Source organism: Rattus norvegicus, chromosome 2 (genome assembly GCF_036323735.1).
Source record: "Rattus norvegicus strain BN/NHsdMcwi chromosome 2, GRCr8, whole genome shotgun sequence".
Classification (NCBI taxonomy): domain Eukaryota; kingdom Metazoa; phylum Chordata; class Mammalia; order Rodentia; family Muridae; genus Rattus; species Rattus norvegicus.
Window position 1 is genome coordinate 29,650,365 of NC_086020.1, and position 25,085 is coordinate 29,675,449.

A 25,085-nucleotide genomic window follows, 5' to 3' on the forward strand; every position below is an offset into this window, starting at 1 on the left:
CTGCACAAGGCAGCTGGTAGGGGTCAAGGGTCCCAAAAGCAACAGGGTCAGAGGCAGCCCCTGCTGTTAGGAACCCCACCTGAAGATGTTGCTCTGCAGCTGTTACACATGTGCAGAGGCCTGGGTCTGCCTTCTGCAGGCTCCTGGTTGCTTTTAGGCCCAGGTTCTTTGATTCTTGGGTTTTCTTGTTATGGCCTTGACCCCTTTGGCTCCTACAATCCTTCCTCCCCATTGTCCGCAGGACTCCTCAAGGTCTGCCTAATGTTTGCCTGTGGGTCTCTGCAATTGTTTCCACAGTTGCCGAGGTCAGCCTCTGAGAACAGTTATGTATGACACTTCATTTATGTGTCTATTTTATCATAGTGCCTTCAGTTACCTCTTTCATCCCTCTTCCACACACCATGATCTCTTTCCCCTTCTCAGCTACTAAACTACTTCAGCTTCCATGACTTTCGTGTCTGTGAGATCCACTGAGTTTATTCGAATTGTTTGTATGATTGTGGGTGAGAGACATGAGCAACACTGACCCCTGGCAACCATTAACTCCCAGTAGCTCCTCCACTGGGAAACAATGTTTCCTGAGCCCCTGGAATTCTCTTTTGAGCAATAAAGAGCAAATGTTTTCTCTAAAGCTTATTTTAACCTCTTTTAAATTATGTGTTTTGGTGATATTCCTACTACTTAAGCTAACTCAAATCATTTGATGAACAATATTCTGTGTTTTTTAAATAGATGTCTATAGATTATGTCAAATCATTTGTGTGAGTAGTGAGTGAAACTTGGATTTTTGTATATAACTGACAAGTGTCAGAGACATCTTGAAATACGTTATTTCAGTAGAAAGATAAAAAGTAAGAGAAGTCTTCCAGGATAGAGTATGCTCACATTTTTTGGTCAAGGGAATGACACTTCTAAAAATATAATTAACTTGGTTTTCCCTTTCTGTTTTGTTTCCACAGCCTCATGACTTTGATGAATGCCGGTTTGATATTAGTGTGAATGATAGTGTTTGGTATCTTCGTGCTCAGGACCCAGATCATAGACAGCAGTGGGTAGACGCCATTGAGCAGCACAAGGTAAGATCCCTGACGCTCACCTGGCTCCTGGATGTCTAAGTAGTATTCTAGTTGATAATTTCCTCACTCCTTCAGTCATTTGGCATGTTAATCCCATAATAGGAGAAAGGCCACCAACCTAAATCATCATGGCCAAATTACTTAAAGCAAGCTTTTTTTTATTCATGTATCCAGGCTCTTATATAAGGTGGGGTTCAAGAGGTCAACATTGGATGTGAGGAAGACAAGGCTTTTATGGCTCAGGTGGGGGTTTCTAAATAGAGGGTTTGGCAGGCAAAAAGGTAGGGAGGGTTACAGGAGCTGAACATCATAGCAAGTTAGTCATAGTCACCTGAAACAAAGGCATGGCTGCAAGGTGGGCATAGCAAGGTAGTCATAGCAAAGGGAGTCAGAGCAAGATGGTCACAGAACCTTTGGAAACAAACGTAGGGTTGCATGATTGTTATAAACAACTTTTTGAAACAAAACCGTGATTAGATTGTCATTCCTGGAACAGAACCATTTATAGCTAGTTATAAGTGGGGCAAGGTTACAAGTTAGGCACAGCCAAGAACAGGTTTAATCATAAACAGAAATGGACCTAGTTCCTCTTTACTATGGCTTTTAAGCTTAAGATGGAGGCAGACTGATTCATCAATGTAAAGAATTATGAAGTATGTTACTGAAAAATGGAGCCTTGTTTGATGGAGTGGTAACGTTTTAAAGCAGTCAAATATTGTAGAACATTTTTTTAACACCACAATTGCACAACGGTGTTTATTCAAAAAAAATTATTGTTAATTGAAATAAAAACATAATCTGCTTCATAAACTAAACCTTGATTTGATTTTGTTGGTCGATGTGTTTGTATGTATTTTAAGAGAGTCTTTCTGTGTAGCCCTGTCTATCCTGGGACATCCGTGTAGACTAAGCTGGCCTTGAACTCAGAGAGACCTGCCTAATCTGTCTACCAAGTAGCGTGATTACAGGTGTGCATCATTGTGCCCACCTGATTTCTTTGTCGTTGCCTAGGATCTGCTTTATCAATAATATTAAATTATCTTGTTAAAATGAATTTAAGAATAACATCAAATTCTAAGATCTTAATGCTTAAAAAATGTCAGTGTTCATTTTTATAATCATTTAAGCAGATCCACAGTAAACCATTTGAAAGTCATTTGAGTTTTTTCTTTTTGACTATGAATTTTGTAGAAAGCATCCACAAACTGATATTACTGTTTAGGCCATGTTCTTATAACGTAAAGCTAATCTTTGTCTTCTGTTTTCACTGATTAGTAGTCTAAAGAAACATAGCAGTTCTTCCTCATTCCTGTTACCTAGGGCAAAGCCTGGGCAAAGTTCTGTAATCGCTGGACCATCCTTAAGTGGCTTAAGAGAACTGGTGCCTGTTTCCATACTTGTCTGTTCTTGTTCACACAAGTGTCAACACATTAAGAGTTGAAATACCTGTTTTATTTTTAACAGCCACAAAACACATAGGCAAGAAAACAAGAAAAACCAGTTTCATCTGATATGCCATGAGAACATTCTTCTTGATACCAGTGATTTGTTAGCTCCTTTTCCTTTCTTGGCTTATTCTGAGTTTAGAAAATTATGATAAATATCTTTTTAGTTTTATGTTAGTTTGAAATGTTTTCTAAGTCTTAGCTGTCTTGGCTATAACTTCATAAGAGAGATATACATGGAAAATAGTGTCCATTTTTATTATTTAAAAACAAGATGAGTCGGTATTTTAGAATCTCATTGCTTTGAAACCAAAGCCTCTGCCACATGTAACTTTGGAAGTTCTTTGGAAAAAGTAAAAAAACATGCAGCTATTTTTAAAACAAGTAATTTTTTGTTATTGTTGTTCATGTTTAATGTACAGAGGCAAACTTCGTGATGCACGACAACTGAGCAGCGTCTCAGTTGATATGTGAATTAACTGAATTCTAAGTCAAAATCACTCTGATTTCATTAACTAACTGAAGGAGAAATTTCAAATGTTACTACCTGTAATCTGCAAATTATCTTCTTTCTTTCCCTAATAACCAGATAGAGTAATGGATTTCCTGGGTCAATATCATTAAGGACTATTGACTATTTGACTTGGAAATTTTACTAAAGTAAACTTGAAGTTAACTTGATCTTTAGAATTAATGCCAAATTAAGGTGATGATGGCAACAAGACATGCAAATTTCTAGAGGTCACTAAGTACCAGTTTATGCGTGTATTTCATGCTTTATGTGGTTCATTTTCTCTCTGCCACCCTGAAAAGTTAAGAAAGTACACTTTACAAGGAACTGACATATTTCTAGTAAAATTAAATATTTTGTGTATTATGCTGCTATCTTCTAGTTCATTCCGATTTTGCTTGTGTGTGGGGGGGGTTATTTTGGTTTTTTGTTTTGTTTTCTTAATTCCACAGTGTTTCTCTCTCCAGCTATCCTAGAACTCACTCTGTAGACTAGACTGGCCCTGAACTCTGAGATGGGCCTGCCTTTACTGCCCGATACTGGGATTAAAGGTGGATACCACCACCATCCAGTTAGTTCATTCTGTTTTAGTGTTTGATTTTATATTAATTCTCTTTTGTATCAGTTACCACTGGTAAACTGATTGCTGGAACACAGTTCTCTTAAGATCAATTCTTTTTTTTTTTTTTTTTTTTTTTTTGTCAGAGCTGGGGACCGAACCCAGGGCCTTGCCACTGAGCTAAATCCCCAACCCAAGATCATTTCTTAAAAATTAGTATATCACCTGAATTCTTCTAGCCTATGCATATAATCTAACTGAATTCTTCTTGCTCTTGGGTTGCCATAAAAGGCAGTGCGTGGTATGGACTAATGTTTTAGTACTACTATAATCAGATCCATACATTCGAGTGCTACTACTATATACTAGACACATAAGCCTGGTAATTTTCAATAAAATGAAATATGATAGCATGCTATATGTTACCTCTCTCTCCACCTCCAAATAAAAACAAACAGGTGAGCAATGTAACCTCCTTGGGATAAACAAAAAAATGTAGGGCATAGATGAAGTGGACTGATGATTTCAGCTCATTCAATTCACAGTTACTTTCTCTGGCTATTCCCTGCCCTTTGGAAAACTGGGTAAAAGTAGAGTATATCTACTCTACCACATTAGAGTACTACTCTTACTACATTAGAGTAGTAAGCATATCTTTCTGTCCTGATGTCACTAGAAGATTAATCTGTGTATGTGTTTGTTTATTTGTTTGTTTGGGTTGGGTTGGGTTGGGTTGGGACTGGTTCTTGTGGTGGGTTGGTTTTACTAGAAGTTCCAGACAGGTTTTGTTAATATTTGACATCCGGAAGGACTGAAGGCTTCTGTTCCTTCCCAGGATGCTTTTATACTCACTATGCAATAAGCTCTATATTAATACATACAGCACATGCCTTCCCTCTCTATCTCTGACTCTCACATGTGCATGTATAAGAAACATGTTCTGTATTATAAGACTTAGTGATAGAAAGGTAATGATGATAGCTAGTCATTTTGAGGATGAATGTGTACCATATATGGTAATAATTACATCATATACTTAGCTTATTTTACTCATATATTTATATGAGGATAGCATTGTGAACCCAGGTAATTGAAGTACAGAAAGAATAAGTAGACTGTCCAAGGCTAGACACTAGTTAGTAAAGGAGTCAGTCTTTCCAACCCGAGTGTATACTTTTAGCCAATAAGTTCTTCTGCCATCCTATATGTATTTACATGAAATATTTTATTGACTTAAATCACAAACTTCTTTAATCAGGCTATTCTCATATTTTAATACATCTTTCATGTTTATGGTGGTTTTTTTTAAGACTCCAAGGTCCTTAAGGGCTCAGATATATTAATTTGTAAGAATTATCATAAATTGGGCACATAAAATTTACAATTTTTTAAAGTCTCCCTAACTCTCCCTTTAACCCTTTATGCCCAGAGTTAGAATGATTACTAATTATCAGTACAGTAGGGTCCTGTACTCAGTGTCTACTTATGTTTTCCCTTCCTTAGTATATTCATCCCAGAATTACTTGTTCACTGTGAGCAGGGTCTTTAGAGATGACTCATTTTTGTTATATTAGATATTACATATTTTAATGTGCTGTTACATAATAACTGCTATTAAAAGAAAATACTCAGTTCCACAGTCACTTTTAAATCAGAGATGTGTTTTCAAAATATATAGAAAAGGAGAGCCATGTATATATGAAACCAGTTTTATTTGGAAACAATGCTTTGGCTTTGGTTTTGGGTTTATGTTTTGTACTTCTGTTATGATTTGAGATAACACTGAATAGATTACTTACTAAGATAGAAGTTTTATTTTATATTTAAATCCCTTGGCATTTTGCCTTTCAAATGAGAATGACTTGGTCTTTGTAAACTAAAAACTGTGTGAAGGTGACGTTTGGGTGACTGGTTTGTATTTGGATTAATGAACGTTTTCCACTATTTAAGGGCCTTTGTGTGCATTTTTTGTGTAAGTGATTTATGAAAGAAATGTATAAATGATTTGTCAGTGTTATTTTAAAAATTGTGATACCTACCATCCCTGGTGTCTTTTACAGTTAAAATTCTAATGACTAAACATAATTGCAAAATTTTAATCTCAACAAATAAAAATATCAAAAGAGAACATTTTATATGAGCAGTGAAAAAGAAGAAAAATTTTTTAATAAATTCTTAATTTTCCATTTTACCAATGAAGACTCAGGAGTCAGATGCTGGAGTGAAAGCCTCGAAGTTCAGTGAGACAGAGAAAGCAACCAGCTGCCTTTCTTCCTCATCAGAGGTCCCACAAACAGTCTCTCCTCCCATGCCATTTCAAACACCTCTTGAACTCAGTGTCCCTCCGTCCTACTTCCTGTGTACCTCTCTATCCTCCTCCTGACTTTCACTAGTCCCTGTGTTCACTTCCTGTTAACTAGTTGCTTGCCTTTCCTCTTGACCTATGGTTGACTTCATTTAATCCTGTTTACAATATTCAAGCAGAAAGCTCTTGGATTAAAAGTATGTGCTTGAGATGAGCCTCACCACAACTGAAAACCAGGTTTCCCAGTAAATAACACAATCTCAGGGTTCAGTGTGATCAAATTTCCGGTAACGTTTCCACCTTTTTGTCTAAATAAAAAGGAAAGCAGTAAAGCTAGTTACAACAATGAAGCCATCTCTGCCAAGCTTTCCCCCTATCTAGCATTTGGCAGTTATATTACATTACAGTTATATTAGCATTACAGATGTATTTATCATCCGAGCAGCTGAAGACACTAATTTGACAAGAGTTTTTGTCTAATCATAGAAATTCTTATAAATCAGTTTGAAAAGTTCAGAAAGTTTGTCAGGTATGTGTGGCCTTGGGTACTTGACTCTTCAGTACCACAGAGAACACATCCCAAGTTTGTAGTACCAGGTGTCAGTCAGAGAGAGCATTCGTCTGCAGGAAGTCATTCAGTGCTGGTAGAGCAGTGAGTGTGCAGATATTTGAAAAGACAGTTTGACAAGTTGAACATAGATGTCAAATGAATATTAAAAGTTTGAAAAAATATATTGATGTGAAAGATACATTCACTTTAATTATGCTCTTTAGGTTATGAGACTAGAGGCCAATCTGTGTTCTACAATAAGTGATAAAGTTGTCCTAAGCCCCAGAGAGTATAGAATGCCATACTTGATCAAAGGAAGTTTTAGCCGAGCACTTAACTTTTAAGTGCTCTGATTGTTGACAAACTCTGATTCCCCTCCAGATTTTGCCCTTAGGTACAGTCTATGCAGGCTAATTGTATCCTCCTCTCTTTCTGTCATAATGCTTATTTATTTGTAACTTTTGTTCCCTCTCCAACTCTTCTCCTTGATTGTTACATTCTTTGCTGACTTTGCTTCAGTTCAACTTGGACTTCTGTTCCCCTAAACTCTTGATAGTCCCCAATTGAAGAAAGGAAGGAAGGAAGGAAGGAAGGAAGGAAGGAAGGAAGGAAGGAAGGAAGAGAACTTGAGTGACTGCTTTTTCATATCTATTAGTATAAACTGGACCCCTGGTCCAGTCTCAGTTAACCATACAATTATAATTATTTTCTTTGAAGCTTATGAATGGGATTAACAGTTATACTCGTGAGGCCATTATGCTGAGATTATCTAGGGATATAGGAATGGATTCTTTTTCTCTGCCAATTTAAAGAATAAAAAATCAGGAAAAGCAAGGTCTCAGCACTCCGCCAAGTTTTATTAAAAGCAGAAGTGCAAAAGAGACAGACTCCCTATGTAGAAAGGGTTCCAAAGATGGAGTCCAAGTTTGTCTGGCAGAGCCCAAACTTTTCTGTTTTGAGGTAGGATGGTTTCTCTTTCTGCCCCAGAATTGTCTAGTTTAGGCCATTGTATAGGAGTGCATAAGCCATACAAAGAGAGGAAACTGATTTGTTCTCACCCCAGAAGCCCTGGTGGGAGGTTTGAGTCCTCTGGCAGGAAAAATCCCATTCTTTGCCTTGGAGAGGGAGAAGCAACAGGAAGTGAAGTGCTTGGATGAGAAGTACATTGAGCTGCCTAGAGCTCTTTTCTCCTGGCTGCCCTCCAGGGTTGTACTTCTAGTCCTTCATGGTGTAATGTCGTGAAAGGAAGTCTGACACTGTTGTATAGTTTATTAGATTTATAAGTGTTTAAAATGTTTAGTCACATATTTTCCAGAAACAATGTATGTGACTGTTACTGCATTTTCAGCTTATTTTTCCTACTCCTGTCTGTCTTGAGTTCATGGACGTGTCTTTAGCTAAGAAACAGGTGAGGGCAAAAAACATTGTTCAAGTTCTATCTCATATTGCAAATACAGAGGACTTTAAACATGAAATTACACATTACAAATGCATGCCATTTTGTACGCTAGCTTGGTGTTGTATTAGGATTGTTGTTTGTGAGGGAAGACTTCTGCAGTCACTGGAGCAGATGGGCTCTGCCTTTCTGTATTGATATGGAGCAGTAATGGTGGGCGGGACTGCTTACACGTATTGACACAGTCGACACAGTGTGCTAATTTTATGCATGTATTGAACACTAACTGAGAAAAATGTTTCTTTTAAAAAAATCAAAGGATATGAAATGATTCTTTTTCCTCCCTGTCTCTTAGTGGTAGTCTAAATAGCACTTTATTTCTATTGCCTTTATTCTCTGACAGATGTTCTCAGTTCATCTGATAGCGATGGATGAGTGGTAGCACTGAGGCAGACTAGGTACCAGAGGGAGTGAGTATACCCCAGGCTATTAATATTTTCGTTACAAATCTATTAGTTTTGGACACATGAGACATATACTAAATAGTCTAAAGTAAGGCTAGTGCTGGGAATACTTATGTTACTCTAAAGTTCTTAGCCTTTAGTTGTTCTGATACTCATAGTCCTACCCATCTGATACTCTGAGGGATAAGAGGAGTAATTGCACATTCAAGTGTATTGTTATGGGAGTATCTTCAAATATAGGTGTTACTCCCAGATTACATACAGATGAAACCTAATGGGTCATGTGACCATGGGTCAGTCAGTGGGATGTTATCCAAAACACCCTAAAATGTTTATAATAGCCCTCTATTTCTAGTTGATTCCAGCCTTTTTCAAGACTACATAGTTGCAAATCTTTCCAATATGCTTAAATCTGACAAGTCTTACAATGTGTTTTAAATCCACCCTGAAAACTCTCTTTTTGCATATATTTTACAGGCCTTGTGGTATTTTAATTACAAAAAAAAAAAAAGGAAAAAAATCCTACTTTTAGTCTTACAAACCTAAACAATTACTCTTCATTTAAAAGCATTTCTTATTTTATGTACATTTTCCCTTCAATCCATTATTTATGGGTAAGGATTTGGTGAGATCGCAGAGCAGAAATTCTTTTTGCCAACTATAAAAACATTGCGGTACCAAACCTGCCTAATAGAAGTAACAACTTTGACAGTCTGCAGTTCCAGCTTCAGGCCGAGGATAGGCGTACATGGTAGAATATTGTTAATTTGGGGCTAGGGTCAGCCCCTGCAACAGTAACAGTTACCCAGCCTCAGCCCAAAGCTGTCAGGTGTGTACCTAGTTTGTGAGAGCAGTTGAGGACAAGACCCTTATCTTAAAATACACAGATCTGTTCGGTGAATTTTTCCTGTTGTTTTTTGTTTGTTTGTTTGTTTGGTTTTTTTTTTTTTGCATTTATTGGATTTTTTAAATTTACATTTTAAATGTTATTCTCTTTCCTAGTTTCCCTTCCAGAAACCTGCTATCCCATCCCCCTATCCCTGCTTCTATGAGGGTGCTCCCTTACCCATCCACCCATTCCCTCCCACCTTCCTGCCCTGACATTCCCCTACACTGGGGCATTAAGCCTTGACAGGACCAAGGGCCTCTCCTCCCGTTGATGCCCAACAAGGCCATCCTCTGCTACATATGTGGCTGGAGCCTTAAGTCCATCTCTGTATATTCTTGGGATGGTGGTTTAGTCCCTGGGAGCTCTGGGGGGTCTGGTTGATAGTGTTGGTTAATAGGTTGCAAATCTCTTCAGCTACTTAAGTCCTTTCTCTAATTTCTCCATTGGGAACCTGTTCTGAGTCCAATGGTTGGCCAGCATCCGCCCCTATATTTGTAAGGCTCTGGCAGAGCCTCTCAGGAGACAGCTATATCAGGCTCCTGTCAGCATGCATCTCTTGGCATCTGCAATATTGTTTGGTTTTGGTGTCTGTATGGAATGTATCTCTGAAGTGGGGCAGTCTCTGCCTCACACTTAGTGTCCATATTCCTGATGTGAGTATTTTTGTTCCCCCCTTCTAAGAAGACTAAAGCATCAGCACTTTGGTCTTCCTTCTTCTTGAGCTTCTGTGGGGTCTGTGGGTTGTATTTTGGGCTAATATCCACTAATCAGTGAGTGCATATGATATGTGTTTTTTGTGACTGGGTTACCTCACTCAGGATATTTTCTAGTTCCATCCATTTGCCTATGAATTTCATGAAGTCATTTTTATTGATCCATTGTGTTGATGTACCACATTTTCTGTATCCATTCCTCTGTTGAAGGACATCTGGGTTCTTTCCACATTCTGGCTATTATAAATCAGGCTGCTATGAACATAGTGGAGCACGTGTCTTTGTTTTAGGTTGGAGCATCTTTTGGGTATATGCCTAGGAGTGGTATAGCTGGGTCCTCAGGTAGTGCTATGTCCAATTTTCTGAGGAACCTCCAGACTGATTTCCAGAATGGTTGTACAATCTGCAATCCCACCAACAATGGAGGAGTGTTCCTCTTTCTCCACATCCTTGCCACCATCTTTTGTCACCTGAGTTTTTTATCTTAGCCATTCTGACTGATATGAGGTGGAATCTCAGGGTGGTTTTGATTTGCATTTTCCTGATGACTAAGGATGTTGAACATTTCTTTAGGTACTTCTCAGCCATTTGATATTCCTCAGTTGAGAATTCTTCATTTAGCTCTGTACCCCATTTTTTAATAGGGTTTTTTGATTCTCTGGAGTCTAACTTCTTGAGTTCTTTGTCTATTTTGGATATTAGCCCTCCATTGGATGTAGGACTGGTAAAGATCTTTTCCCAACCTGTTGGTTGCTGTTTTGTCTTAATGACTGTGTCATTCGCCTTACAGAACCTTTGCAATTTTATGAGGTCCCATTTGTTGTTGATCTTAGAGCATAACCAAATGGTGTTCTGTTCAGGAAATATTCCCCTGTGCCCATGTATTTGAGGCTCTTTTTCTTCTATTAGTTTGAGTGTATCTGGTTTTATGTGGAGGTCCTTGACCCACTTAGACTGGAGCCTTGTGGACAACAAGAATGGATCGATTTGCATTCTTCTACATGCAGACCTCCAACTGAACCAGCACCATTTGTTGAAAATGCTGTCTTTTTTTTTTTTTTTTCCCACTGAATGGTTTTAGCTCCTCTGTCAAAGATCAAATGACCATAGGTGTGTGGGTTTATTTCTGGGTCTGCAATTCTATTCTACTGATCTACATGCCTGTCTCTGTACCAATACCATGCAGTTTTTATCACTATTGCTCTGCAGTGCTGCTTGAGGTCAGGGATGGTGATTTCCCAGAAGTTCTTTTATTGTTGAGAATAGTTTTCACTATCCTGGGTTTTTTGTTTTTCCAAATGAATTTGCAAATTGCTCTTTCTAACTTTATGAAGAATTGAGTTGGAATTTTGATGGGAATTGTATTGAATCTATAGATTGCTTTTGGCAAGATGGCCATTTTTACAGTTTTAATCCTACCAATCCATGAGCATGGGAGATCTTTCCATCTTTTGAGATCTTCTTTGATTTAAATATTTCGGTTTACAACAGCAAAATAATTGTAATTCATACAAAGAAACAGGGGTGTATGATGCTTTCAGAGAAACAAAGAATTAGAAACTATCCCTGAAAAAAAATCTGAAGGGTAATCTAGTAGAGAAAATATTAAGTCAACTGCTAATGGTGCTTTACAAACTAAAAAAAAACCTTAAAAAATAAAATGATCAATAAAGCATCTAAAAAGAATCATAAAGAGATTCTGTAACTGAAACATGCAATAAATGAAAAAGTCACCTAGAGAACCTAAAGTCTTCAGTCTTTTTTGGAATCCCGAAGAAGCAGCTTCTAAAACCAGTGACAGAATGCCTCAGAAGAGCATGTATGAACTTGACAAAGAGAGCAAACCAGTGACAGAAGGCCTCAGAAGAGCATGTATGAACTTGACAAAGAGAGCAAACGGTAAAAAGGAAAAGCTCCTTTTATATGTGGACTTCCACCAAAAGGTAAGGTCCAGATTTAGGGTAGGTCTTTCCGATTTAAACCACACAGACAACTGCTCCCTACAGGCATGTCCAGCTGCTTGAATTTTAGTGGATAAAGTCAACTTGACAACCAAGACCATCAATCTGTGTTACCCTCTGAGCTTTCTGCATGTGGTTGAAATGGATGCTGGTTGCCTGCTGCCATGCCTTCCTCACCATCATGGACCCTCTCTCCGGAGCCATAAGCCATACGAAACATTGATGTACAACTTGGTCTTCCTGTTTCATCAAAGCAACCAAGAGGGAAGTTGTTAGGGATTAGTTCGTTAAAGGTTCCTAATGAGTTGGAACTCTGGACTCCCACAGTGCAGTAGGGTATTGCAACAGAGTGCATTGCTGCCACTGTTAGGTTCCTGGAAGACAGTGTACGCTCCTGAGGGTACACTGGGTACCAGGACCCAGTAATTCTGGGTAGTGGGAAGCAAGGACTATATTGAAAACTAGGATGGAACAGCCATATGAAATTTTGGTAAATCACCTGGATACTAAGACCAGAATCTGTGCTAAGATCTTTTCTGAGACTTAAGTTAAAAAGTAATTTGGACAAGGAAATTTCAAGATAGCATAATATCAGATCTGTGGCATAGTTATTACTTACAGTTCTTATGCACTGAAATATAATGAAAAAGTGTGAATGAGACAGAAAGAAATAAAAAATGTACATTTTGGAGAGAAAAGGTGCACTAGGGAGCTTAGTATTATAGCCAAGGTAATGACTTTGAGGCGGTAACAGTTAAGTAGATTGACACCTTTAAGGAGAGGCCTCATTCTCTTCACGAGAACAATGGGAAGGATTCCTTCTTGGCAAAGCCTCACCCAGCTAAGCTTCCAGCTTGTGAAAAAGAAATCTCAAGAAAACAGTTGCTTCAGATAAGAAAGGTGCTGCTAATGTAGTCAAAGTGGGTGCCTATCCATTCCACGCGGCAGACAAACTTGAGCGTGCATTGGATTTGTAAATGTGAGAAACACAAGAGCGGGCTGGGGTGGGGGAGGGTCATGAATTCTTCCTTCTAGGTTTCAGAGATGCTGAGACCAAGCAACATGTGACCACGGGTAGATCTGTGAAAGCCAAGCATAGCACTTCAAACATAGGACTTGGAGGAATCAAGCTAAAACTGGCCTGGAAGCCTTCTTTTTTGTGTGTTTACTCTCATAGTTTTAGAAGATTCCATGCACAGATTGGGACAAGATCTTTACCAATCCTACAACTGATAGAGGGCTTATATCCAAAATATACAAAGAACTCACAAAGTTAGACTGCAGGAAGACAAATAACCCTATTAAAAAATGGGGTTCAGAGCTAAACAAAGAATTTACAACTGAGGAATATTGAATGGTTTAGAAGCACCTAAAGAAATGTTCAACATCTTTAGTCATAAGGGAAATGCAAATCAAAACTACCCTGAGATTCCACCTCACACCAGTCAGAATGGCTAAGATCAAAAACTCAGGTGACAGCAGATGCTGGCGAGGATGTGGAGAAAGAGGAACACTCCTCCATTGTTAGTGGGATTGCAGACTAGTACAACCATTCTGGAAATCAGTCTGGAGGTTCCTCAGAAAATTGGACATTGAGGACCCAGCTATACCTCTCCTAGGCATATACCCAAAAGATGCTCCAACCCAAAACAAAGACACATGCTCCACTATGTTCATTGCAGCCTTATTTATAATAGCCAGAACCTGGAAAGAACCCAGATGCCCTTCAACAGAGGAATGGATACAGAAAATGTGGTACATCTACACAGTGGAATATTACTCAGCTATCAAAAACAATGACTTTATGAAATTCGTAGGCAAATGGATGGAACTGGAAAATATCATCCTGAGTGAGGTAACCCAATCACAGAAAAACACACATGGTATGCACTCATTGCTAAGTGGATATTAGCCCAAATGCTCAAATTGCCCAAGATGCACAGAACACATGACACTCAAGAAGGATGATGAAAATGCAGATGCTTCACTCCTTTTTTAAAAGGGGAACAAGAATACCCTAAGGAGGGGATAGGGGGGCAAAGTTTAGAACAGAGGCAGAAGGAACACCCATTCAGAGCCTGCCCCATATGTGGCCCATACATGTACAGCCACCAAACTAGATAAGATGGATGAAGCAAAGAAGTGCAGGCTGACAGGAACTGGATGTAGATCTCTCCTGAGAGACACAGCCAGAATACAGCAAATACAGAGGCGAATGCCAGCAGCAAACCACTGAACTGAGAACGGGACCCCCATTGAAGGAATCAGAGAAAGAACTGAAAGAGCTGAAGGGGCTTGAGACCCCATATGAACAACAATGCCAACCAACCAGAGCTTCCAGGACTAAGCCACTACCCAAAGACTATAAGTGGACTGACCCTGGGCTCCAACTGCATAGGTAGCAATGAATAGCCTAGTAGGGGGCACCAGTGGAAGGGGAAGCTCTTGGCCCGGCCAAGGCTGGACCCCCAGTGAATGGGATTGTTGTGGGGAGGGTGGTAATGGGGGGGAGGGTGGGGAGTGGCACACCCATATAGAAGGGGAGGGGAAGGGGTTAGGGGAATGTTGGCCTGGAAGCCGGGAAAGGGAATAACATTTGAAATGTAAATAAAAAATACCCAATTTAATAAAGATGAAAAAAAAAGAATAATAGAAGGTTCCATGCAAATTACCAAGCAAAAGTAGCTATTAGTAGTCCTACCCAAATGGAAAGTCTGTGAATCACAATGACTGGACCAGCAAGGTAGCCTCAGTAGTACAGTAATGGCAGTAGCATCTTAGGGATAACTACCAGTTATCTAATAGGCTTAGGCCTGCTCATTAGGAAGGAATTTTGATATATGCTGTAAAATTAGCTACTGGAGAGATTATAGACCCTAGAGAAGATCCCACTACTTTTAGGTCCTGAATGCAATATAATTTCTGTTTTCTAGATAAGTATATGTATACGTACAGATTAAGTATAGGTCTCACCCCTTATCAAAGAAGCTTCTTTTTGTAATACATAGCCACTGTTACAGAGGCCTGCTAGTCAAGTTGCTAGTCAACTAGTCAAGTTGTTGAAAATTACTGACGTTAGGGTTTTCAATCCCTAACTGGTACATGTGGAATGAAACTTTCTACACCTGAGGCTCAGAAAAAATCTTGGAAGAATGGCTGAAAGATTGAAAGGACCAGAGGCCAATGATGTCTACTGTTAGATAGTGTCTCCTAAATGACATGGAAAATGCACCCATGAATTCAACAGTATGATACCTGAAAAGACCAGCATAATACCATTGCCAGTTGACATGTCAATGCAAACAGAAGAATTACATCTGATCCCACCACTTGAAGAAGAGCTACACATGGTCATTGGCTGCTGAGAAAGGGATAATCAGTTTACTCCAGGGAAACACTGCCCACTAGGGTGTCCAGCCCCAAGTGCTCAGCCCTGGACAGATGAATATGTAAGCAAAGCTAATTGGATTAAGTAAATTGTATATACATGTGTATGTGTGTATATATTCACATATAGATGTGTTTATAAGTAGCAATAATAACTAAACAAATTATTAATTTGGGAGGGAAAAGAACATAGTAAAAGCTGGAGTTGGGGAAGGGAGATATGGAAATGATGTAGACGCAGTACTTGTGTAGCTTGTGTGTGAAGCAATCAAAAGCAGGGGGAGCTTAAATAAGAGTGAGCTCTGGCTTGAGGAGGAGCCCCCAGATGAGGGAGATGTCAGAACCATGAGACATTGTCTGAGAAAAGCTGCAAATAGGGAACATAACTAGCTCAGGAAATGTGGTGGTTGTGTTTTTAATTTTTTATGAGTGTGGCCATTTTGTTTGCATGTATGTCTGTTTACCATGTACATGTACATGCCTGGTACCTAGGAGACTAGAAGAAGGCATAGGATCCTCTAGGACTGGAATTACACATGGTTGTTAGCCACCATGTTGAGTGTTAGGAATTGAACTAGAGTCCTCTAGAAGTGCTTCTAACTGCTTGGCTCTCTCTCCAGCCTAAAATGTCATTTAAATGAGAAATGTCCCCCATAGTCATCACGTATGTGAGCATTTAGTCTCTAGTCACTGGTGCTATTTGGCAAGTTTATAATACCTTTAACATCTCTGTATAACAGTTAAAATCTAAAAAGGAAATAACAAAAATTAAATTCATAATAGCATCAAAGAGAACTAGCCTCAGTAGTCGTGAGCAGTGAAGACTGTCAAAAGAAGTGAGAGGTCTCTTAGAGCACTTGCTGATTTTATGAAGGACTGGAGTAGAACGGCTTGGAGTGTTCTCTGCATGATAGTGGCCTGTCGATACATAATGTGAAGTGTTTGTAACAGTCTTATAATTCTAAGAATTGCATTTCTGAGAATTACAGAGCACATGACTTATGTTCATTCAGATGGTATATGGCAAAGCCAAAGGAGACACCTCCCTGTCATAGTTAGTGTTTTACTGCTGTGCAGAAACCATGACAGCAACAGTAGAGTAGCTGTGGAATCCTCCTGGAAGTTGAGGAAAGTGGCTAAGACTAAGGCCAAACCTGTGACAGGAAGTCCGAAGATCTCTTGAGATCTCTTGAGGGCTTGTCCAGAACTCCATTCGGGCTTCCCTGCTCAGGCTTGGCTCCAACAGTACATTCTCCTGGGCTTTCTCCTTAAACTGTACGTTTTTTATCCCCCCCCCACTTGTTATTAATTTTCATTGTAAATCTGCATAAGAGTGACCTCTAATATCCATGTTACACCTTCATTACTAGGTTAGCTTGAAATCCTGTCTGTCAGTATTAGTCTATACTTTTCAGTTTTGCTTTGGTTAGATTTTAAGAACAAGGCAAAAAACAACCACATTCTTTGCTAAAATATCACAAGAATGGTCTCTATCTAGTCACTAATATTATTTCCCTCTGAAATCTTGAGCTAGGCCTCCAAAGTATACATTGCTTGCAACAATAGTCTTCCACACTTCTACCTGGCTTGTCCATTAAGTCCTGCCTATAACATTCAGCTGCCTGCCTGTCTGTCTTCCTTCCTTCCTTCCTTCCTTCCTTCCTTCCTTCCTTCCTTCCTTCCTTCCTTCCTCCCTCCCTCCCTCCCTCCCTTCCTTCCTTCCTCCCTCCCTCCCTCCCTCCCTCCCTCCCTCCCTCCCTCCCTCCCTTCCTCCCTCCCTTCCTTCCTTCCTTCCTAATCTAATTTTTTTAACGTATTCACTTTATATCCCACTCATTGCACCCCTCCCAGGGAACTCCCCACACACAACACAATCCTTCCCCTATGCCCCTCTCCCCTTCTCTTCTAAGTGGATAGTGGCTCCCCTGGGTATCCCCTCTACCCTGGCACTTCAAGTCTTTGCAAGTCTAGGGCACTTTCTCTCCCACTGAGGCCAGGCAAGGCAGCCCAGCTAAAAGAACATATCCCACATTCAGGCAACAACTTTTGGGAGAGCCCTCACTCCAGCTGTTCAGGACCCACATGAAGAACAAGCTGTACATCTGCTACGTATGTACAGGGAGGCCTAGGGAGTCTCTGAGAGCCCCAAGGGTCCAGGTTAGTTGACTGTGTTGGTCTTCCTGTGGAGTTCCTAATCCCTTTGGGGTCTATAATCCTTTCTGTTCTTCCATAAGAGTCCCCCAAGCTCCATCTACTGTTTGGCTGTGGGTATCTGTGTCTGTCAGAGTCAGCTGCTGGGTGGAGCCTCCCAGAGAACGATTATGCTAGACTCCTGTCTACAAGAACAATAGAGTATCATTAATAGTGTCAGGGACTGGCACTTGCTCATGGCATGGGTCTCAAGTCGGGCTGGTTACTGGTTGGCCATTTCCTCAGTCTCTGCTCTATCCCTGGTCTCTGCATTTCTTGTAGACAGGATAAATTTTAGGTTGAAAGTTTTGTGGGTGGGTTGGTGTCTCTGTCGCTCCTCCAGGGATTCTGCCTATCAGCTGCTTTTCTAGTCCAAAGTCCCAAATTCCACATTCCACCAACAAACAGATGGTCAGGCCTGTTACTGCAGTGAGCTACTCCCTGGTAGCAACAACTGTTTTAGTTGCTGTTCTGTTTCTGTGAAGAGCTGCTATGACCAGGTCAACTTATAAAAGAAAGCATTTACTTATAGGCTTGCTTACAGTTTCAGAGGTTTAGCCCGTGATCGCCGTGGTGGAGACCTTGCAGCAGGCAAGCATGGTGATTGGAAGAGAAACTGAGAGTTTACATCCTGATCCACACACAGTAGGCAGAGATCTCCAGACTGAGCCTAGCATGTGTGTGGGAAACTTCAAAGCCCATCCCTAGTGGCATACCTTCTTCCAAAAGCCCACACATCCTGATTCTTCCTAAAACAGTTCCACCAATTAGGGACCAGACATTCAAATTTACGAGCAGGAGTGGGGGGAGGGGCGCTGTCACCCTCATTCAAGCCACCACAATTCCCAAGTTAATATAGGAAAATTTAACCATTGAAAGAGGAAAGGGAAGGAAGGGTGTGGGGCTGGAGAGAGATGGCTCAAAAGTACTTTGAGCTCTTTTGCAGAGCTTCTAAGTGTGGGTCCCAGCACCCACATCTGACAGTTCATATCACATGTAACCCCAGCTTCAGAGGACCCACACCTCTGTCCGCCACAGTTGCCTGCATATACAAGGTATTAACACACAGTCGCACACATACACATAAATGAAAAATACTTGAAAGGGTGAAAGAGGATACAAAAGGCAACTTGTGGTCTGTGTTTGCATAATTTAATATTGCTACTATTTCTGGTCTATCTAAAACGTGCTGTCTAATGCAGTGCCATCATATTCCTAATGGCATTTCTGTGCAGAGATAGAAAATCTACCCAATGTTTATTTGTAGCCGGGAGAGACTCCATATTACCAAAACAATCTTTGAAGTGAGCCAAAGGAGACGAACCATGCTTCTTGGTTATCCAAACTTATTACAAAACCATATAATTAATTATTTTAACATGGATCAGAATCTAGCTGGTATGTGTGACCCACAGGCCATGGGCTACATGCACTTGAAGATAGCTATGAATGTGGCCCAACACCAAATAGTAAACTTCCTTCAAGCACATTATGAGATTTCTCTTGTGGCTTTGTTTTAAACTCATAAGTGGAAGCTTTGTAGATGACGGCAGTATCATGATGTCAAAAAGTTGGCCACTGTCTTAGAGTTTTACTGCTGTGAACAGACACCATGACCAAGACAATTTTTATAAGGACAACACTTAATTGGGGCTGGCTTACAGGTTAAGAGGTTCAGTCCAGTATCATCAAGGTGGAAACGTGGCAGCATCCAGCAGGCATGGTGCAGGAGGAGCGGAGAGTTCTACATCTTCATCTGAGGGCTGCTAGTGGAATATTCATTTCCAGGCAGCTAGGACTAGGGTCTTAAAGCCCATGCCCACAGTGGCACACCTACTCCAATAGGGTCACACCTTCTAATAGTGGGCCAAGCATATACAAACCATAACAGGCATCCAGGAAGGAAATACCTAAAGTCATCATGAAAACTTGGCAAAATGTTCACAACATTGGTTCTGGCAGTCATTTACTAGGTGTAACTCCACTTTTAAAGCAGTAAAAGAAACAGACAAATTCAACATTATGAAAATTGACAGGTTTACTGCATTAACACTAAATAGAGCACAAGAGCTTATAGTTGGAAAGATATTTCATTTTTCTAATAATACTCATTTTATACAGAGAACTTCTAAAACTTAACTATAGTTTTAAAAACAGTTCAGAAGTAGACAAAGCACTTAGTGATTGTTTTAAAGAATAGTCTTGAAGATCAGTGTGTAAGGAGATAAACTTAGAGCCACAGTTGTAGTTATCATAGTTGGAAGGAAGGAGAAATGTTAAGTTGCTATTTAACATATACAGGATTTCAGTTACACAAGATGAAGTGTCTAGAGTTTATTGGTATAACAATGTGTGTGTGTGTATATATATATACACATACATACATATATATATAGAGAGGGGGAGAATTGTGCACTTATAAACATTCACCTTGATTCATATTTCAAAATGAATAAACTCACAAATACATGCTAGAACAAAAGACTTCTTTATTGTATTACTGATGTAAAATATTTAAGAGTAAGTAGTAAATGAAAAGAGGTTACCATTCTCTGCAATTGTGGTTAGCAAGACCCTATAAGTACTGTGTGGAAGATCAGATCGAAAATCCTGAGGTCACTCTATGTTGTTGTGTATCTGCTATTAACAAGACCCTGTATGTACTGTGTGGAAGGTCAGGTAGGAAATGCTGATGTCGATGCTGTTTAACAAGAAATGCATTGCTATTCTTCAGCCTGAGTACTCAGGAGAAATTGAAGGAAGACAAAATCAAAGCAGTCAGAAACCTGTGTCATCAACCTAAATTGTCCCCAGTCCACTGGATGAGAATTCTTTTGTTCTACCTGTGTAGAGATTATGGATGGACCAGATACTCAGGCTGGACAAAAAAATACTGGTCTCTAAGAGCTTTTGTTTCCTTCCTTGTCTTGACAGTAACAGTTTATAACAGTAAGTATGAAACAGCAGCAGCAGCAGCAGCAAGAGATCCTTGAGACCCTTGCAGGCCTTGCATACTGGGACTCTGAACTCTAAGTGCAACTACCATCTTGAGCAGGCCTTGGGTATTAGGATCCAGGGTATTACAGCACTTGGCTTGAGGTTTGAGAGTCGGGGCCTGCACTCTTCTTTCTCCATACAGTATTTTACCAGCTCTTGTCTTTCCCTTGCTTCTTTCCTCTTGTCTTTCCCTCATTGCCCCACCCCTCATTTTCTGTCTCCCTCCTGCCAAGTTGCACTTCAGTTGTTCAGCTGGTCCTTTGTCAGTCTGCCAGGACTTCTGATACCGCCTTTGTCTCGGCGTGTTAGGGATAGGCACTGGATGAGTAGACACCTGGAGGACGTGTTAAGGATAGGCACTGGATGAGTAGACAGAGGAGGTAAGTGAGATAGTAAAGCATTAACAACACTCATGTGCTAGTTCAAAGGAACCCTACCCCTTTGCCTTTACTGTTGTTTTCCGTGCTCTCTCTGGAGTAAATTTGTTAAAGCATACTATCTACAAAGATTTTTAATTATGTGAGGGTTGGGTATGGCATGTTAGTGTGGTGTCACTGGAAGCCAGAAGAGGTATCTGGTCCCTCGAGCTGGATGGCTGTTGACTACTAAAACATGTCCAGCCACTCATGTCCATTGGTCCCTGGAGATAGAGCATCTTGCTTCCTTCTCATAAGCTTTCCTTTCACGACATGGGTCCCAGTCTGACTGAAGTTGCAGTGAGCTGTTTGGGCTTTTAAGAGTCTCCATTTCAGAAAAAGTCCTATATTTTGATGTTAATGTTTTTGTATTTTCTTTTACATAATTAAAATCATGACTACATAATTTATGATACCATATGGAAATTAATTTTTGCCAGCTGTTTCTTTGCTGTGTTGCTTGCTAGTGATTGTTACTAGGAAAAGTTAATTATTCAAAGAAAATGCTTTAAATTTTTAAATCCAATATTTAGTGTATTTATATGCCACATTTAGGTTTAGATGGGTTCAAGGTGTAAAACAATAGTTAAATTTATCTTCCATATAGTTAAACTATCAAATTTACTAGTAACTCTAAGTTAAGTAAGTTGGTAGGCAGTTCAGTTTTATTAAGTTCATCGCTTTGAACTGAATGACTTAATCATAATGTTCTGAAGTCTAAACTCCCCAAGCACATAGGCTGAGGGAATTAGTGTAAAGGTTACTATAGTTCTTTGACCAATAGTAACCCTGCAGCTTTCCAAGCAAACCATGTGAGTGGCATGCTAGCAGCTCCCTCTACTGGACAGAAGAGCTATTTTTATTTTATTTTTTTGTTTGGAAGTTTTCAGTTTTGTTTTGTTATTGTCATTGTTTTTCTGTTTTCTTTTTGTAAGGAATGAATGTTTTAATATGATTTAGGCATAGTCTCATACAGTGACATTTAGAGAGAAACCATTTCTAGTATATGACATTTGTAATGTGTACCCTTAGCCAGATGTCATTTTCTATCTATGTAAAAGCATGTTCAGGAATCCTCCTTTTAAACTCAAGCAAAGTTGAGAAAGATGAGGTTTGTTGCAAAACAATGAAAGGGGGACTTTTCTTTTTAACTGATTCACTGCCCGCCTCCTGGGTACTCCTGGGCACCCCCTCTAACAATCCTCACCCCTTCCCCTCCTCCTCTGAGCAGGTGGGCCCCCTTCCAAGTACCCCCTGCCCTGGCACACACATCGAGTCTCTATAAGGCTAGGCGATTCCTTTCCCACTGAGGCCAGACAGAGCAGCCCAGCGAGAAGAGCATATCCCACAGCTAGGCAACAGCTTTAGGGATAGCGCCTGCCCCGGTTGTTCGAGACCTACATGAAGACCAAGCTTCACATACACCACATATATGTGGGAGGCATAAACCCAGTCTGTGTGTGTTCTTTGGTTGGATGTTCAGTCTCTGAGTGCCCCAAGGGTCCAAGTCAGCTGACTCTTTGGTCTTCCTGTGGAGTTCCTAGCCACTTCAGCCTGCCATCCTTTCTCCCCTTATTCCATAAGAGTCCCCAAGCTCCATCCACTGTTTGGTGGTGGGTTTCTGCATCTGTCTGAGTCAGCTGCTTCATGGAGCCTCTCAGAGGACAGCCATGCTAGGCTCCTGTCTGCAAGCATAACAGAGTATCATTAATAGTGTTAGGGACTGGTACTTGCCCATGGGATGGGTCTCAAGTTGGACTGGTTATTGGTTGGCCTTTCCTTCAGTCTCTGCTCTTTCCCTGGTCCCTTCTTGTAGACAGGAGAAATTTTGGATTGAAAGGTTTGTGGGTTGATTGGTGTCTTTGTTGCTCCACTGGGATTCCTGCAAGGCTGCAGGAGGTGGCCTCTTCAGGTTCCATATCCCCAATGCTGGGAGTGGAGGGAGTTTTTGTTTTTTTGTTTGTTTGTTTGTTTGTTTGTTTGGGTTTTTTTTAACTTTTTGAGTCTTTGTAAATCTTACATCATGTACCCCAATCACATAGTCATCTCCTGGTTCCTCCATATCCACCCTCTATCTTGCACCCCCCCCTCCAAAGGAGGTATCCTAAAACAAATATTGTGAAAAGGGAAGGCATCCCTATGGTAAGTATTTGTATTCTGGGTGAATAGTCTGGGTAGTATTTGGAATTTTCAAAATATTCGTGGGTTGGTGGTTAAAGGTTGTGAGTTCATCATCTTTCACATGGGAAAATGAGTGAGAGTAAAAGACCAGCATTCCTTTCAAGGGTTAGCCCCAAACCAGCACCAGTCACTGAGTGTGACACGGTATTGTGACTATCGTTTCTCCCCATTCCCATCTACCTCTACCACACTCTGCCCTCTAAAAGCCCAGATACTTCACATTCAAATTAATGTTGCTTTAACTGCTGTGCTCAAAGTTAGTTCATTTAGAATGTGTTCTTGTCTAACAGCTTTTCTTCTCCTATGTACAGCGTTGGTAGTTCTGACTGCAGAGAAGAAGAACAGAACTATTTTAGAGAAGTGCGCTTGTGCATGAAAGCGACTCTATTTAACATGACTCGTTTTGATATTTTATCCCGCGGCTCTCATTTTTGTTAAAACTATTGCAGTTAGCAGATCTAGAACAGCAAATCTTCATTCTTTACATTGAGTAACCATAAAATTAAGATTGGTTTGTTTACTAGACCGATTTTCATAATTTATCTTGGAATTTATTTAAGGGAAGTTATTAGAGTTAAAACATACTCTGATCATAATGAACATTCTTCTGTTATTCATAATTTAGCATATATTCCACCAGTATTGTAATAGAATCTGTGTATCACGTCCTGTAATAAGATGGTGTTGCCTGTTTTAAGATACTAGAACTTGAGAAAGCCAGGCTATTGAAGCTGTAGTGTAGGAAACCTTCAGTAAATCTTTTCCTTGTTTGATTTGTTTTAAGGCCTTAAAAAGCATCACTAATACTGACTTGCTCTGTACAAGACTTCTGGGTGTGAGCAAGTAAACGAGAGAGTGGATACATTTGTATTTCAAGGCCAAGTTGTTGAATTTTGAATATTTTTAAAATGTCTATAATTCATATCTTTAAAATTGGACTGTAAATTGTAGGGAGCTGTTTTATTTCATTTCTGCTTAGAAATGACTCTCTCATAGATATCTGAATACTTAATTTCTGAAAGGCCTTCAGTTTTTTTTTTTTTGTTTGTTTTTTGTTTTTTGTTTTTTTTTTTTTTTTTTTTTTGTCTGTTAACAGGGGTTTTCTTATTTCTAATTGCAGTCTTTGGCGATTACCAAACCCATTCTGTTAAAATATAGAAATACTAGATTTACAAGTTAGCATCTTTGTGAAAGAGAACGAAAACCTCAAACTGCTCTAAGGGCAGTGGAGCACCTCCCTGTAGGAGTTCCAGTGGATAGCATTAAAAGACAAGAAGTTTACTCTTTCGGCACATGACTGCTGTAATTTCATGTCCCTTTTGCTGTGACCCTGTGATACTGAAATGGACTTACAGGCTTATGAGTATATTTATATTCTCAAATTTTACTGATTTTAGTTTTTTCGCAGTTTGTATTTTTATAAATTGACACCCTTAAAATTTTCTTCTACCTTTTTATAGTCATCACTTGTGTATACTCTGTTACAATGTTAACTCTGTAGCCTGACATCCACTCTCATCCTAGTTCTGCTGTGTGCGTGCCTCTGTGTGTGTGTGTGTGTGTGTGTGTGTGTGTGTGTGTGTGTGTGTGTGAGTGTGTGTGTTGTTGTTGTTATTGTTGTTTTACAACAAGACCCTGACTCAGTGAAGAGGAAGGATAGAGAAGATAGAGGAGATAGGGAAGGAAAGGGAGGGAAAAGGAAGTGATTAGGGTACATAATCTAGCTTCTGTTTCTTTTAGTATTAATGTTTGAAAAAGCTGTGTGATTTTCCTCAATCAAATAAAGTACAGTTAGTAAGTACAAATACTTGTTTAAAACCATAATAGGTGTCATGTGATGTTCTCTCAAATAATGCAGTACAGAATCCTGGATTTCTCTAATATAAATAGTTGATTTAGCTATAATTTATTTTATTATTAGGTTTATTTATCCTATTTTATGAGTGTTTTACCTGCATATAATTATGTGCACCACATACATGCCTAGTGACCATGGAGACCAGAAGAGGGTATTGGATCCCCTAAGACTGAAGTTACAAAGGGTT

The 25,085-nt window shown here is 39.7% G+C and overlaps 1 protein-coding gene across 2 annotated transcripts in view; it reads left to right on the forward strand.

The window, feature by feature from the left end:
• Cert1 (ceramide transporter 1) overlaps positions 1-25,085 on the forward strand; it is a 104,533-nt gene that overhangs the window by 33,163 nt on the left and 46,285 nt on the right. For both annotated transcript variants that reach the window (NM_001108935.1, XM_006231827.5), the window contains exon 3: positions 960-1,076. In NM_001108935.1, coding sequence (NP_001102405.1) covers positions 960-1,076 — 117 coding nt within the window. The remainder of the gene's footprint in view (positions 1-959; positions 1,077-25,085) is intronic.